Source organism: Stylophora pistillata, chromosome 9 (genome assembly GCF_964205215.1).
Source record: "Stylophora pistillata chromosome 9, jaStyPist1.2, whole genome shotgun sequence".
In the NCBI taxonomy this organism is placed as follows: domain Eukaryota; kingdom Metazoa; phylum Cnidaria; class Anthozoa; order Scleractinia; family Pocilloporidae; genus Stylophora; species Stylophora pistillata.
The window spans coordinates 22,059,100-22,074,192 of NC_142527.1; the positions used below are offsets into that span (position 1 = coordinate 22,059,100).

The window sequence follows — 15,093 nt, forward strand, 5'->3', positions numbered from 1 at the left end:
CAAATGTTATTTAAATTAAAAAGAAAACTTTCGCCGAAAGATTTTTATTCGTAAAGGTAGTTAAAAGGCTTCCGAACAAATTTTCAAACATATTTTGGAAAAGTAACTGTCACGATGTGACACCTGTCAATTGAAGCATACGCTTTTGAAGAAACAGCAGTACTTGTGTGACAAACACACACGAGTGAACTGATCATGCGACGATTTTCCCGTAAAGAGAAAAACAGAGATCTTACGAAAAGTATTTTTTATTTCCAACGACGATTATTCTTCGAAGATTTACCTCTGTTCCGTTTTAAAATGTCACGGAAAGTCAAATTGTAAGTGAATGCAAATATGTGTTTTGGAGTCGTCAGTCTGCTTGTTTGTTTTCTGTAATGGCGTGTGTAAATCGGTTATTCCGTCTTCCACCGAAAAGCTGAAGTCAATGAGACTCTTTCTACCTAGACACAAGGAGATTTAATGCGACTTTTATTTATCGAATTCCTGCGTTTCTGCCGTGAAATTTATGACGAAAGCGTATTTTAGGATTTTGAACTGGTGCTGAATAAAATTCTTTCTTAGCCTAAACTTATAAATTCGTTTGTATCTGGTGCATGTCAAACCCATGTGTAGCTTAAAGGTCAAACAGGGATTGTCACTCACTAAATTAGCTCGCCATTAAGTCTTGTGATTGCCTTCGTATGTAATTGTTTTTTTGTTGTTGTTGTTGTTAAGTCCGCGTTTTACTAGTCCGCGTTTTACTAGTCCGCGTTTTACTAGTCCGCGTTTTACTAGTCCGCGTTTTACTAGTCCTCGTTTTACTAGTCCGCGTTTTACTAGTCCGCGCTTTACTAGTCCGCGTTTTACTAGTCCAGTCCAGTCCAGTCCGCGAAATACCATATGCCTTGTTCTAAAACAAACTCACTCCACAGGCACCATCATTTGTTTTCCTGGGCTATGCAGCTTCTGATATAGTTTAATTAAAGCATTGGCATTCCTGTATAAATGACATCAGTTGCTCAATAAGGTCTTTTTTCCTATCTCTTGATTTAAATGGTACTTCAAAAAACGATAAGATTTCTTTGAGCATTGCTACATTAAAAAGACTAAGCTTATTCTCCTTTGCGCATTCGCACTGATTAAAGGCATCGTAGGACAGAGGGTGCTGTGGCTTTAGTTCATTAAGGATGTGTTCCATCAGCCGTTGTCGTTCAGCTTCCTCTTCCTCTAGGGACAGTTTCTTCGGATTTTGCTGATTTCTGAGGGTGTTCGTTGCCTTTTTCTGTTTGCTGTAAAGCGAGAGAAAAACCCCTGCACTTGGCTCTTGGTAAGCCACTCGTCTCGGTCAAACAACCTATTGTTCTGCTCGTCTCTTGCCTTTCGCATATCATATGAAACTTGCTGAGGGTCAGCTTTCAGCCCTGATTGTTCGCCTAGATCAAACTTTGCTGTTAGATAATTCTTAATTTTGTCACTGAATCTAGTGGATCCTGCTCGTGGCTTGAGTAGGGCCCAGCCCATACTGACAGTGTTTACTGGAGGCATTGAGTCACGTACAACCTGGTGGGTACTAGTTTCGCACTGTGGTTCGTCAGTAATGCTGACTGATGTAGTAAACCTATCTGCCCAATCTCTACGGAGCTTATCATATACTGTATCTGACAGCCTTTCATCCTTCACACAATGGTCCCCTACGTTCAAATGTAACTCGAGCTCTGAAAGCGTTTGGAAACTCTTCACGCATCCAGGCTCCGAACATTCAAACATGTCCATCTTTGAATCGTCCAAATCATCGTCTTCATTTGAACCCTCTGTTCCAGGAACTGTGTATTCATACACACGTGCATTGTGAAAAGAGAAGAACTCCTTACTTACAACGAGAGCGGTGTCCCCTTGGTCATTTGAAACTAGCTGGTCGTAAGAAATCTCCTTGCCACACCCTATTCCGTACGACCTCCATTCACGTATACTTTTTTCCCAAACTGGATGTTTTGTAGCTTGCTAAAACCATCTATCTTGTTCACTTCTAAGGTTCTCTTAGACTCGTCAACTTCACATACGCACGCGGATGTACCTTTCACTGTTCTCTCAGAGAGCGTCTTTCTCATGTCTCCCGCTGGTAGAATGTCGTGTCCTTCGTTGCAGAAACGTCGGATGCATATTTTCAATGGGCACAGGATACGATCACACACATCCTTGCCATACTGTGCCTCTGAAAAGTCGTAGCGAAAGACTTCAATACCTGCTCGCTGACCGATGTCTCTTGCTGCGGCAATGAGAGAATTATGATAACAGCCAGTTTCATTGGACCTTAGGTAAACTCGAGGGATGTGGGGCCTCTTGGTTTTAATTTCTTTTAGTGTACTCTCTATGATGGAACACACGGCGAACCAATCGTGCTGACATGTGTCAAACAGATGGGCAAAGGACTGCAGTTCTAGTTTTCCTTTGTGGTTTGGATCACTTGTGATCACTGTCGAGATGTGCCAACTCATTCCTCTCTTGCCGAATTAATCGGACAGCTTCTCACGAAATTTAAGCTGGATAAATCTCATTGCCCAGTCCATTATGACTAATGCACAGTCTTGACTGGTGCTTATCATCGTCAGTTGATCTTGCTTTGCTGCTTCCTGGTTTATGGAGCGAACAATGTGAGTCTTCCACTGCAAATTGTCGGTTTTTTCCAGCTTCAAGTCATAGAGGAGATCATCTCGTTGCTCGCTGCTGTAAGGTCTCCTAGACGGTCCTCGAATTTTTTCTTCGACTTCATCAAGGATATTTCGCAGATTTTGACACTCCTTACAGTTTTGTGTGTGTTGGTGGGAACAATTTTCGTGGAATTCGAGATCTTGTTCATCACTAAGAGCGAGCTTACGGCAATGATCAGGACATACAGCCTTCTCTGGATTGCAATGAACACGAAAATCAGTCTTCAAGTAGCGTTTTGCTTTCCTCAGCCTTTCTTTGACTTCAGCGCCCCATTGCCATTTCATTCCCCCTTTCTCTAAGTCGTCGACTATCATTTTAATTTTATGGAAGCCAGCTGAACCATCGGCAGCAGTGTTGTCGAGGCCTTGCAATGACTTTCTCTGTGAGGTTTCTCTGACTTCAAGAGTCTTGAATAAAGTAGAGCGATCTAGAGGTTCACAAGTCTCCTCCTGACAGAATTGCATGTACTGGCTAATCATTGTAGAGCGCTTCACTATACGCACGACGTTTGGCATCTCAGTGGTGTCACCACTGTCTAACTGCAGCGACATAGTTCCGTAAGACACGTCCTGGGAAAAATATGGACGATTAATGAACTCGATAAAATGGTCCACTTTACTCATATCAGTACGCACACGATGATGTTTTTTCTTCTCAGGCACTCTTCCAGGAGCTATTGTTTTTGCATGACACCGCGCTCTTTGTATCTGACGAGTTGACAACTTATCGTATGGTGAGTGAAGTTTCTTTAACGTGCTAATTGAATACTTATAGGCATAAAGGCTTAGAATTTGCGTTTTGGTGCTTTTGGCTTCAGCATTCTTGTAAGCGGTCATCAAGGCTTTCAGCACGTCATCGGCTACTACTTTATCATTCTTTTCTTCACCTGCAGATACCAAGGCATGAAAAAGCCGCTTACCGTCGTTTGGGGCTATCACATCGCACACCAGCATGCAGTCTTCAGCCGCTTTGTGGATGCAGTATTGTCTTTGTGCTGCAGTGCTTTCATCCCATGAGTCCAGTCGTGAAGTTAGTGGTAGTCGCGTGCAAGTAATATTGCTGGCAATTTTGTCCATCGCTGCGTTGGAAGTGATGAGAATCTCTGTTTCGGTGCTCTGAAGAGAGGTTGCTTGAGCACTCCCTGGACCCCAGCCGGGACTAGAGCAAGGCTTTGGAGTGAGAAAATTACGGAATGGAGTGGTCTCCATTTCGGCTGAATGTGCTTGTATAGTAGCTTTCGCATCCGATCTGGCTGGTCTGAGAGATAAGACAGTCTCACTAACAACGAGAAAAGTAAACGAGCTTTTCTGAACATGCTTTATCAGCTATAATGCCTCTTTTTATTGAAAGACTCAGTAAAACGGAAAGGCATATATAGGGGTTAATTTGCGAAAAAAAGAAGGGTTTCATCTTTATCCAGCAGTGTCGTTTTCATATTAAGTTTACTCCACAGCTACTAACACATTATTTTTCGAAGTTTCTTGCCTGGTGTACATGGTTGATGTGGCATGCGCAAGCTAAATACATAGCGAGAAAAGTACGGAATCTAAGGGACAATAAATAGATCCAACAAACCTTTCAGAAACTGCTCCCTCTTGGTCTTGTGAACCTTCGGCAGAACCCCGCCATCTTAAACTCAACAATCGTTCAGCATGCTTCTTCCGGCAAGTGATGTAGACAGCTATAGATTAGTGCAAACGATTAATAACTCGCGATCGTAATGTATAATATTACAGGCCTGACCAGCTGACGTCCTTGTGTATGTGTTTAAAGGAAGAGTATTCTTGAGCGGTAAGGTGCGTCGACGCGAGGGGAATGGGAAGAAATTTACACGCCCGATCCACTGCTCCAGAATATTGCCGCTCACTAAGTTGCCAGCTACGCAGGCCAGTATAAAACAAAAACAAAAAACAAAAACAAAAACAAAAACAAAAAACAAAACAAAAAACAAAAATAAAACAAAAACAAAAATAAAACAAAAAAAATAAAACAAAAACAAAACAAAGAAAACCAAAAATATTTACAAAAAGGAAGAAATTTATTTGGCAGTTTAGTATGAGCTACGGGAAAGTTGAAATGTGAGCAACAATAACAGAAACTTTTAGGAGTAGTGTATAGTAAGGGTAGACTTGTAGGAGTGCAGGGCTGGAAAATAGAACTAGCGAACCACAAGTTAAGGCTTATGGTACTTACGTGATCCAACAGCAGCGATTACGCCAAATATAAGTTTAACTTGGTCGCCCATTTGGAAGTTTACAACGTGGCTGCCCGACACACTTGTACTCTTCCCGGTGTGGATCTTGGACCCCTCCAGAATCTTCCTAGTGAGTGTCGGTGCCTCGGGCAGATTGTCATACCCGCGAGTTGACTTCTCGACAATTGGTATATTCCCGTTCTTGCCATGATTAGCTCGGCTTCCGTAATAGCGCTGCATTTGGAAAAGTGGCAGCTAACTAAATGGGCGGATATATCTGCGTTGCAGTCGGAGAGCAAAACTTGCTTCGTTTCTTCCCTACTAGACCCACACTGAGTCTGTACTATTTCGTAAAGAGAACAATTTAAGGGTTCGGCAGACATCTTTCCGACAAACAAACACTAAAGCATGAATGCTTGCGCAGTTAAGTCAGTAAATGTTACATGACAACTGGTGTAGATCCCAATGGATAATAATTGAATTACATCGAAGTAAACAAAGTTTCGAAGAAGGGAAAAATAATCCGGCATAAGATAAAAGAAGCTGTTAGGAAAACGAGCTCTGTTGCGTCTTGCCGGGAAAAAAAAACATCTCTTGCTACTGAAGAGAGGTTAAGGAAATATTACAGGTAAGATCTTCGATGTCCACTTCTCTGTGGTTGATGATAACTGAATTAGTTGGCGATAAGCGTGCAAAACAAACACAGCTGTTTTACTTAATCAGCGCTTCGTGGGAGATGAAAATGGCCATAAACACAAAACATACCTTGCCTTAGAAGTGTGGAATAATATGCTCTTCAGTTAAAAGAGACAGCTCTTTGTGTTTAAGAACATCGTAGAAAAAAATTTTTATGGACACAATTTTAAATAACGCTAATTTGCATAATTTATTAACTATAAACACAGGTCTTTCCTCTTTAGAACACCAATGTTTTCAACTTAACGGCGAAAAAGTCGCATGATATTACGGTGGCTTCAAAGGGACATACACTTTCCTCTCTCTTTTTTTTTCACTTGCGACTTAGCTGCTACTTTCTTGCGACTTAGCTGCGACTTTCTTGCTACTTTCTTGCGACTTAGCTGCTACTTTCTTGCGACTTAGCTGCGACTTTCTTGCTACTTTCTTGCGACTTAGCTGCGACTTTCTTGCTACTTTCTTGCGACTTAGCTGCGACTTTCTTGGTACTTTCTTGCGACTTAGCTGCGACTTTCTTGCTACTTTCTTGCGACTTATCTGCGACTTGCTACTTTCTTGCGACTTAGCTGCGACTTAGCTGCTACTTTCCTGCTACTTTCTTGCGACTTACTGCGACTTGCTACTTTCTTGCGACTTAGCTGCGACTTTCTTGCTACTTTCTTGCGACTTAGCTGCGATTTTCTTGCTACTTTCTTGCGACTTACCTGCGACTTGCTTGCTACTTTCTTGCGACTTATCTGCGACTTGCTACTTTCTTGCGACTTAGCTGCGACTTAGCTGCTACTTTCCTGCTACTTTCTTGCGACTTATCTGCGACTTGCTACTTTCTTGCGACTTAGCTGCGACTTTCTTGCTACTTTCTTGCGACTTAGCTGCGACTTTCTTGCTACTTTCTTGCGACTTAGCTGCCTGGCTACCTAGCTGGGCCGAGTGGGACGCAGGCTAGGTTGCATTGCCGATAAACAACATGGATTCTCTAGGAGAACAGCTAGTTCCGGAGGTCCGAACCAGGTATTTTGACACTTTCTCCTGTCATTCGTTCAAATTAGAAATGCTGAAGGTACAAAAACTTATATTTGGCTTCATTCTCTTTAGATTTTCATTTTTTTAAAAGAAAAACGTGGGATTAAAGATGGCGTTTGCCAACAGTTTAAAGACGAAAGGGTAAGAATTTATTACCAACCGTTTCCTGTACTGGACTCGAGATTGTGGCGCACTTAAATTTGATATCTCAGATTGTCTTTTTACACTTTCCTTACCTTCTTGTTACGTTTGGTTTACATTCGAGAAACCTTTAATCATTTAACTTCAAGATGGGACGGTTATTTGTGCTTCACTAGGAATAGTTTTGACCCTTTTCATAAATGGCTGCCAATTAACTTTTTTTTGTAAGTATTAAAACTAGCCAGACTAACCTCGGTTTTGCGTTTATAATTTGAAAGAAATTTTACTCCCAAACGAGTTTAGTGAAGTTAATTTTATTGCATACAAAATAATTTTTTTATTGGTAGCTATTTATCATTCCTTGAATCCAAGGTAACTGATTTGGAAATAATTGGATGAGAGAAAAAAAGTTTTTTTTTTAATTTAATTGCTTCCAAATTGGACAAGCATGTAGTCCTTTGCCCACTAATTTAAGTAACATTCCAAAGTAGATGAACTTGATGTAGGGCAAACGTTGGGCCTGATATATGGCATGTACATGTTGAACATGATATACGGCAAATGTTGCTTGTATACATATGGAATTTCTCTTCTTGCATTAAACTCAAGATCTTACTTATTTACTGCTTGATATATTAAGTTGGACACTTGCAGAGAAATTCCATATAAACTCAAGATCTTATTTGTTTGCTGTACATGATATATTGAGTTGAGCACTTCCATATCTGTGTACATCCATGTATTATTCTATAGTATCTGTTGCCATTTTTTCCTTTTTGTGTTTCTTATCTTGGGAAATATACCCATAGGACCTGCAAGTATTTTGTGTGTTTTTTTCAAGTTTACGTATTCGTATTACACCTCAAGTGGCTTATTTTACTTGACTAGTTTGACTCTAAGATAAACTCATTTTTCCTTACTACAGATGGACTTTACAGCTGTGAGGATGGCAACAGATGGAGATTTGCAAGCTCTTGGTTCGGTTTGCGGGGGCGACATACTTGCACTGAGATAATAAGGATAATGCTGCTCATTGCAATAGGGGATTAATTATTCTTTTCTTTTTATACATGTCATTCATGTGTACTCTAATAGGTTGTGTTAACATAACACTTTTAAAATGGAATGGAAAATAGTTCGTTACCTGCTATTTACTTTGCTGTTCTACCTTGTTGAGTTCATAGATTTCGAATTACCTGGCCAGATGATATCTTTATAATACACTGTACTGTAAAGAGTGTGAATGGTGGGTCAGGCAATTTCTCTCCCCCACAGGTGTGTAGTTTATGAATGAAAATAATCCGTTCTTAGCGTCAAGAGTTTAAGTTCCTTTCCACATTTAGAAAACATGTTGGAAACAGAGAAGAAATAAAGTTGATTTTAATTAGCATTTTTAATTAATTTACTTGTGTGGCTCGGTATCTAGCTACAAAATGATAGCGGCATTAGATCTGACCAACAATAAATACCTTCCGATGTACATTTGGCCACACTGAATATTTGCGAACCTAACATAGCCCCTTAACTAACCGCATACAAAGCTTTGTTTTTGAGTGTACCAAAAACACTGCTCATGCTGGGTAGCCTGTGAACAGGAATGAAATTCAACCATTCTTCTATGGTATGGCATTAATATGGTCCAGTAGATCTAAGTACAGTTGTAGAGCTTCCTCTGCTGTTGTAGCTGGTTCTAGACCTTCATCCTCCATGATTAGATCGCAGAGCTCTTTAAAGTAGGGACATCCTTTCGCTTGTGGTTGCTCGGCACACGTATCCTGTGCGATTTCGATTTCGTCGATGTCAACAGGAGTCATGTAATCTTGGCTCTCAGCTGATGCTGGAACGAAGTAGAGTACATCTGGCTTTCCCGACGGAGATTCCACATTGCTAGACGGTCGAATTCGGTGAACATTCCATTCCAGTGCAGCTCTGTGTAGTTCACTTTGTATGACATCCATGAAACAGAACTTCAGGCATTCGCGGTGTATTATATCATCATCGTGATACAAACCAGAATCTCTCAAGTCCTTAAAAAATGTAATCCACCATTCTGCACATCCTTGCCTCAAACGTCCCCACCATGCTTCAATTCTTTGGTTTGCTGTAGATTTCCCATACATGAAACTTTTATCACCTGCAAAGTCGTCATTCATGGACCGCCGAAAAAAACGCTGAATAGCTGCTAAGTTCCTGTTCTCAGATCCCCTATCTCCACGTGCTATCCTTGCCGTACCTCCTAACTGTCTTGCATAGTCTAAGAAATATTGAGCTACTATACGAGGGTCGTTGTTCGAAGATGCAACCTCCAGCCATAGGATCCTTCGACTAAAGCCATCAATTGCACCATGAATGCAGAATCCAAACGGTTTTAGTTTGTCGTAGCCGTCAATGTGCCATAAGTAATTTGGTCCTTTACATCTGTAAATTCGTCGTCGTAGTCTATGCTGTGACCTATGCTCCACCCCTTCAGGATCAAAAACCCTCAAAACATGTCGAACGACTTCCCTCGTAGTAACAAGACCGTGCTGATTGATGAGTCTCTGATGCATTGCTCGATATCCGAGAGGGCTTCCACTCCCCTTCAGTTCCTCCTCGACTGCTTCTACCACCTCATTCAAATTACTTCGACGCCGACGTCTTGTACATCCCAACCGTCTAAGTATTCTTTTCAATTGTCTTAACGAGATCCCGATACCATGTACACTTACGAGAAATAATGCAATTTCAGGTGCAGTAAGCCCAAGATTGAAGTAGTCCTTGATTATCTCGTCGCGTATTACTGCATTGTTCCTTATTGCCGGAGAGTAAGATGGAAGCACTGCCATCGATGTAGAGCACACCGAAATGAAAAAGAAAACGGCGAAAAACTTCATAGCTATACTGTAAAGCCAAGGCAAAACAGACTACCTATTGTTTATAGGAGTCTACGTTGTTTTCAAATAAAACAACCTGGCCGGCTGATGCACCAGGCAGCTAAGTCGCAAGAAAGTAGCAAGAAAGTCGCAGCTAAGTCGCAAGAAAGTAGCAAGAAAGTCGCAGCTAAGTCGCAAGAAAGTCGCAGCTAAGTCGCAAGAAAGTAGCAAGAAAGTCGCGGCTAAGTCGCAAGAAAGTAGCAAGAAAGTCGCAGCTAAGTCGCAAGAAAGTAGCAAGAAAGTCGCAGCTAAGTCGCAAGAAAGTAGCAAGAAAGTCGCAGCTAAGTCGCAAGAAAGTAGCAAGAAAGTCGCAGCTAAGTCGCAAGAAAGTCGCAGCTAAGTCGCAAGAAAGTAGCAACTAAGTCGCAAGAAAGTAGCAAGAAAGTCGCAGCTAAGTCGCAAGAAAGTAGCAGCTAAGTCGCAAGTGAAAAAAAAGAGAGAGGAAAGTGTATGTCCCTTTGAAGCCACCGTATGATATGTATTTTTCAATATAAAAATCTGCTCTTCAGTTTTATTTTATGATTTGTAACAAGTTCTCAGATCCCAAATTTACCTGTCGGTCGGATTGCGTTATCTTTGATTTCGATCAAAATGGCGAATATTTATGAAATTTGCAAAAAGCTCTGTGCGGCGCGCCATGAAGAGTGCCCAAAAGTTTTATTCCATAATTTACTTATTAGGTGTAAGTGCTTATAGGCTGTAATAGATTTGATCAGGTACCACATAAGAGAAAATAGCTTTCAACCACATGTACCTCACACATCACAAATTTCAGTGCTCGAGGTAAGTATTTTGAAAAATTTGTAACTCAGTGAAAAATATATACAGTGTAATCATTTGACCGTTAACGTAGTGGCAGAGGGTTGATCTTAGACATATAAAATAGAAAGCTCGTTAGAGTTGAAACTACGGCTTCAGCAGCGTTCGACTTTGTAGCTAAATTATGGAGGTCCGAGGAAGAAACTGGGTGCCTTTGAGGCCACCTTGAAAATCTCGTAAAAAATGAAAAAACCAGACTGATTCAAAATAAACGCAATATTTGTTCCTGGGATAGGAGTATCGACTTTCACAGTAAAAATCAGGGAAATCGGTGAAGGTCCGAAATTTTCCTTATCCGTTCTAAGGTGGACAGCCTCTTAATGTTCGCATCTTTGAGCTAAACCTCGACAACTGACTTCGGTAGCAGTTAAAAATAACTTCAACAAAATCGAATTCATCGAGTGTTAGCTCTTTAAGCTAAACCTCGAGAAACTTCATCAAGTCAATTATTACACCATTGCTATTTTAATGAGTAAACTTTCAAACAGTCAGTTACCTATCTCATTAAAAAGTATTTCAAGACTACTGAATAAGTTCACAATCAAAACACTCGTTCAAAAAAGAAAATACACAAGCCTTGTATTAAAACAAACCTCAGAAAATGAAGCATTATTTTTCAGTGATTTGATATATAGAACAGTTTACCAAGTGATCTAAAAAATATCCAATGAAAATCAACTTTCAAACGAAAATTTAAAAAATCATATTCTCAGGAATAGTTCAAAGAAGTATATTAAATACCAATGTAACATATGTGTAAATGCGAATCAATGTGCAGAATCTGTAAGCCGTAGACCGTCAGACTTGTCTTATCAATATCAAGGAGTCTCCCAGATAAGCGTACAAAAGCTTCTGAGACTTCCTGCTCAGGATTGTGTTAATTTGATTGTACTGCAAAGCTTTGTAATAATGATGATCTTGTGCAATAAAAAATTCAGTAGTACTGAGCTAAAAACAACTGCATGTTACGGGAAAATTTAGTGATTCTTCCGTATGGTCGTTTGCGCGTATTTTTTCGTTGTTTTCGTCACCCTAGCCGTTCTCAATTCATACGAGTTTCTTTCATTGTGATGTCTTAAAAAGATGAAAAGCCTCAGTAGTTTTGAATAGTCAACTTAAGTTGTACAGTTGCATCTCGGTACTTTTGTTATTCATTATTAGTGAAGTTTTTCGTAAACATAAGCTCTAATGATCTTTCTGGCAAAATCGGTTCTCATGGTACGTAATTGGCAGCTGAGTTTATACTCGTAACTTCAATTTCTTTTCATACGATCAAACTTAACACCAATCTTGCTTAGATAAGCAGAAACGTTTAATTGTAGTTTTCATTTTATTTTATTAGCTGCTCTGTTGTAATTACCATGAGTACGTTGTCAATATCAAAGCTGTGAATTCTCACCTAAGTTTCCTATTTTTAACTGCATAAAGTTTCTTCCAATTTCGACATATATATATTTAGATACAAATCATTTCTCTTCAAAGAGGCCTTTCCGTTCTTTCGTACTCTTACTCAAATATTGTCAATTTAAAGAACAAAATAGAACCTCACACCAGTTCAATATTTAAGTTGGTACTTTGTAAAGGTTTTTCAATTACATCGTTGATTAAATCCTTACTGACATCCTTCATTACATCTGAGATTACAAACTTGAATACACTTGAGGTCGTGTCAGTTGTTGTCCTGATCTAAAATAAAGTTTACTGTGATACCAAAGGTTATTTCGTCCTTGACTTCCGTAAAAGTTCATTCGAAGAGGTCGCCTGTACTAGGGAATGGTGACGAGTTCCCGTTCTCGCAGCCGAGTCGCTCTAGAAAGGTAGTTTTCCCCCGTTATTGTTGTGCCGTCCACGAGAGTTCAGTTTGGGCGCGAAACCTATCGTCACATGCAACAATACCAAGATTCAATTCCAGAAGGTGTTCGAATTTTTTTAACCAGACCTTAACAAACAACTGCAACAACGCGCAGATTCACTTCGAGTGGTCTGCTATTAACAAGTCGTGATGGAGATAGCGAAATCGTCTGCTTTTTGCAAACGTGGTCGGCTGTCTCAAAGAAACACACAATCGCAAGCTTTACCTTTCATGCTCCTCCTCTTTCATGCTCCTCCTCTTTCATGCCCCTCCTCTTTCATGCTCCTCCTCTTTCATGCTTCTCCTCTTTCATGCTCCTCCTCTTTCATGCTCCTCTTCTTTCATGCCCCTCCTCTTTCATGCTCCTCCTCTTTCATGCTCCTCCTCAGCATGCGCAGCTAGGCAGCTCAAACAAAATAACATTCAGCCCTTCACAACAGTGCACCATTATGTATGATCCATGAAGGATGGGATCAACCAAACAGCTTTATGGGAAATGCGCATGCAGAAACTCGATTAGTGATTCACTTTCTCACACTTTTGTTATGACATTCCTTTTCTTCCAAGAAAGCGTGGATAGCTTCCATCATTCACCACTGTGCATACGTGTATCCAGAGAGCCATAGGGTCTCATCGTTCACTGTAAACGCCTTTAAGTGTCAACGTTTTTGCAATTGAGTGTATACAATGCTGTATGTGGTAGCCATGAAAAGTTGAAAATTGAAGTCTGGGAAGTGGTAAGGTGGGGGTGGAGGGGAGGGGGGAGAGGTACTCCACAACGTTTCGTATAGTCATTCTCCGTCCAAAGAATCGAGCATAAAGGTCAATATGGCTTCCATATCATCTCTCGTATCCACAAACGTCGCTGAAGCATCTCGAAATATCAAAGGAAAGGCAAAAGGAAGCGTAGTAAAAAAGAAAAAAATTGTTCAGGTATTTCCTTTCTTAAAGAATAACTTTCCCCCTCTCTCTTTTAATCTATATGACCTTACTAAGGAACCAGCCGTTACCAGGAGCCCATTACTTGGACCAAGCAACTACCATACTGAGGCTATATCACGGCATTTTCATAGATCGGTCTATTTTTAGGCTATTTTTTCCCGCGAAATAGGTGACTTCCGGTCTATGTCAGCGCGGATCGGTAAGAACAAAATGGCGGTTTCAGCTGGTGGACATGTCGACATAATAAAAATACGCTGAATGCACCAATTCTCTCTCCATTTCCTTGTTCCATTCCTCCCCTTCTTCACGTTCAGTCTCCCACCATTCTTTGCCATATATATCACACTTTCAACTTGCAGAGAGATGGAAAAAACTATCGATTGTAGTGACTCATCCTCAGGGTGAAGTCGCAGTGTCTATTTTGGAGTTTTCTTTTTGATCAAACTTTATCCCTTTTCGGACGTTGTTCCTGTGTTTTGTAATGCCGTAAAGTATTTGATAAATAATGAAGCGGCATAATTGAAGCGATGATCATGATCGAGAATGTCAATACAAGGAGCCACGCAAGCAAGTTGTGAGTGAGTCTTCATCCTCGAACACCTCGACCTCCCTAAAGGATATTTTACGCTGCAGGATTGCACAGAAACAAGCCCAAAAAAACAAGGAGCTTGCTTGGAAGGTTCAAGATAATTCCACACTTACCTCCTAAGCCTCCACCTTGTCGAGTTCAGATTATTTTTGGGAAGTGCGGTCGATAGGGGATGGTGATTTCTTCCCGTTGCCGGCGGAATCCACGGCGCCTTCTTCTGCCTTGATCATTGAAGAGTCTAGAAATCTGCCGTTTTCTCCAAGTTCCGGTCCATTTCAGCCTGTTAGACTTATAATTTATGCGCATGGTCAATGGCGGCTAGATAGCCCAATTTTGTGATCTCGGAAAATAGAAGACGGAAGATTGGGCTTTCCAGTGGAGTCCGCAGAACTTGTGAATTTGGCTCACAAATGGCTTTCAAACACGCGTGTTCTTTGCCCGGGCTTGGTTGGTCTTGATGGTCATGACTTGCGTAAAGGACTGGGTTACGTTCCCAAAAATGTGTGCTTTTTGAATGGAATATCCTTGTACTCGAAAAACTGCAAAGTATGGCACGTCCCTGGAATTACCGCAAGTTGATTTCAGACCGATTGCAGAAAATCTGTGGGAATTGTCTCGTCTGCGAACGATATACGAAAAGCGCACTCGAAAATAGACAATCCCTAGACTCAACTAAACGAGAGGAGCGGCGAAATCCCAGTAGTAATTACCCAATTCAATATTTGTCTCCCTAAAGCAAATCCCTTCGGCTAAGTAACAGTCGCCAACTTCGATCGCGAATGGACAAGAAATTCAGAAAGCTGTATAAACAAACACGTATTGAATAGCCACAAGAACAGTCTTCCGAACTTCGTAAGCTTATAGAGGCGATTGAAAACTCTAATGAAGGGAAAGAGGAGCATTCTAGGATCGTCAATGAAGGGAACCAGTACAAAGATGGAAAGGGACGTAAAGCTGGAAACTTAGTGAAAGACATATGGGAGAAAGATCGAGAGAGTTTCTTGAAAGATCAAAGGAATAATGCTGAGTTTCGTCGTAGTAATTTTGTTCTATACACGTAATGCTTCGATCTGTTTACATGTACATCTCAGCTGCTTATAGCAACTGAAGTATTCAAACACCACATAATTTGAATGTCACAGCCATTTTACCCTGTCTGTCATTCCTAGCTGCTGTTGTTCAATTTTTTACTATAGTTCCTAATGTCTTTTACAATATGTTATTATATGACAGA

General features: G+C 40.7%; 2 protein-coding genes, 1 long non-coding RNA gene and 1 pseudogene across 3 annotated transcripts; 1 reads left to right on the top strand and 3 right to left on the bottom strand.

Annotated features, from left to right (window-relative positions):
- Positions 1–470: 470 nt before the first annotated feature.
- Positions 471–2,309, bottom strand: LOC148723817 (uncharacterized; annotated as a pseudogene).
- A 183-nt stretch (positions 2,310–2,492) lies between these two features.
- Positions 2,493–4,581, bottom strand: LOC148723818 (uncharacterized). Its single transcript, XM_088734495.1, has one exon. It carries the CDS (start codon positions 3,897–3,899, stop codon positions 2,493–2,495), a length of 1,407 nt encoding a protein of 468 aa, XP_088590621.1. The 5' UTR covers positions 3,900–4,581.
- A 1,711-nt stretch (positions 4,582–6,292) lies between these two features.
- On the top strand, positions 6,293–8,135 carry LOC148723819 (uncharacterized). The gene is made up of 3 exons (XR_015992035.1): positions 6,293–6,592; positions 6,677–6,745; positions 7,671–8,135. It is a non-coding gene; the product is annotated as an uncharacterized LOC148723819 (long non-coding RNA).
- Positions 8,136–8,157: 22 nt separating this feature from the next.
- On the bottom strand, positions 8,158–9,586 carry LOC148723820 (uncharacterized). Its single transcript, XM_088734319.1, has one exon. It carries the CDS (start codon positions 9,568–9,570, stop codon positions 8,362–8,364), a length of 1,209 nt encoding a protein of 402 aa, XP_088590445.1. The 5' UTR covers positions 9,571–9,586; the 3' UTR covers positions 8,158–8,361.
- Positions 9,587–15,093: the final 5,507 nt, after the last annotated feature.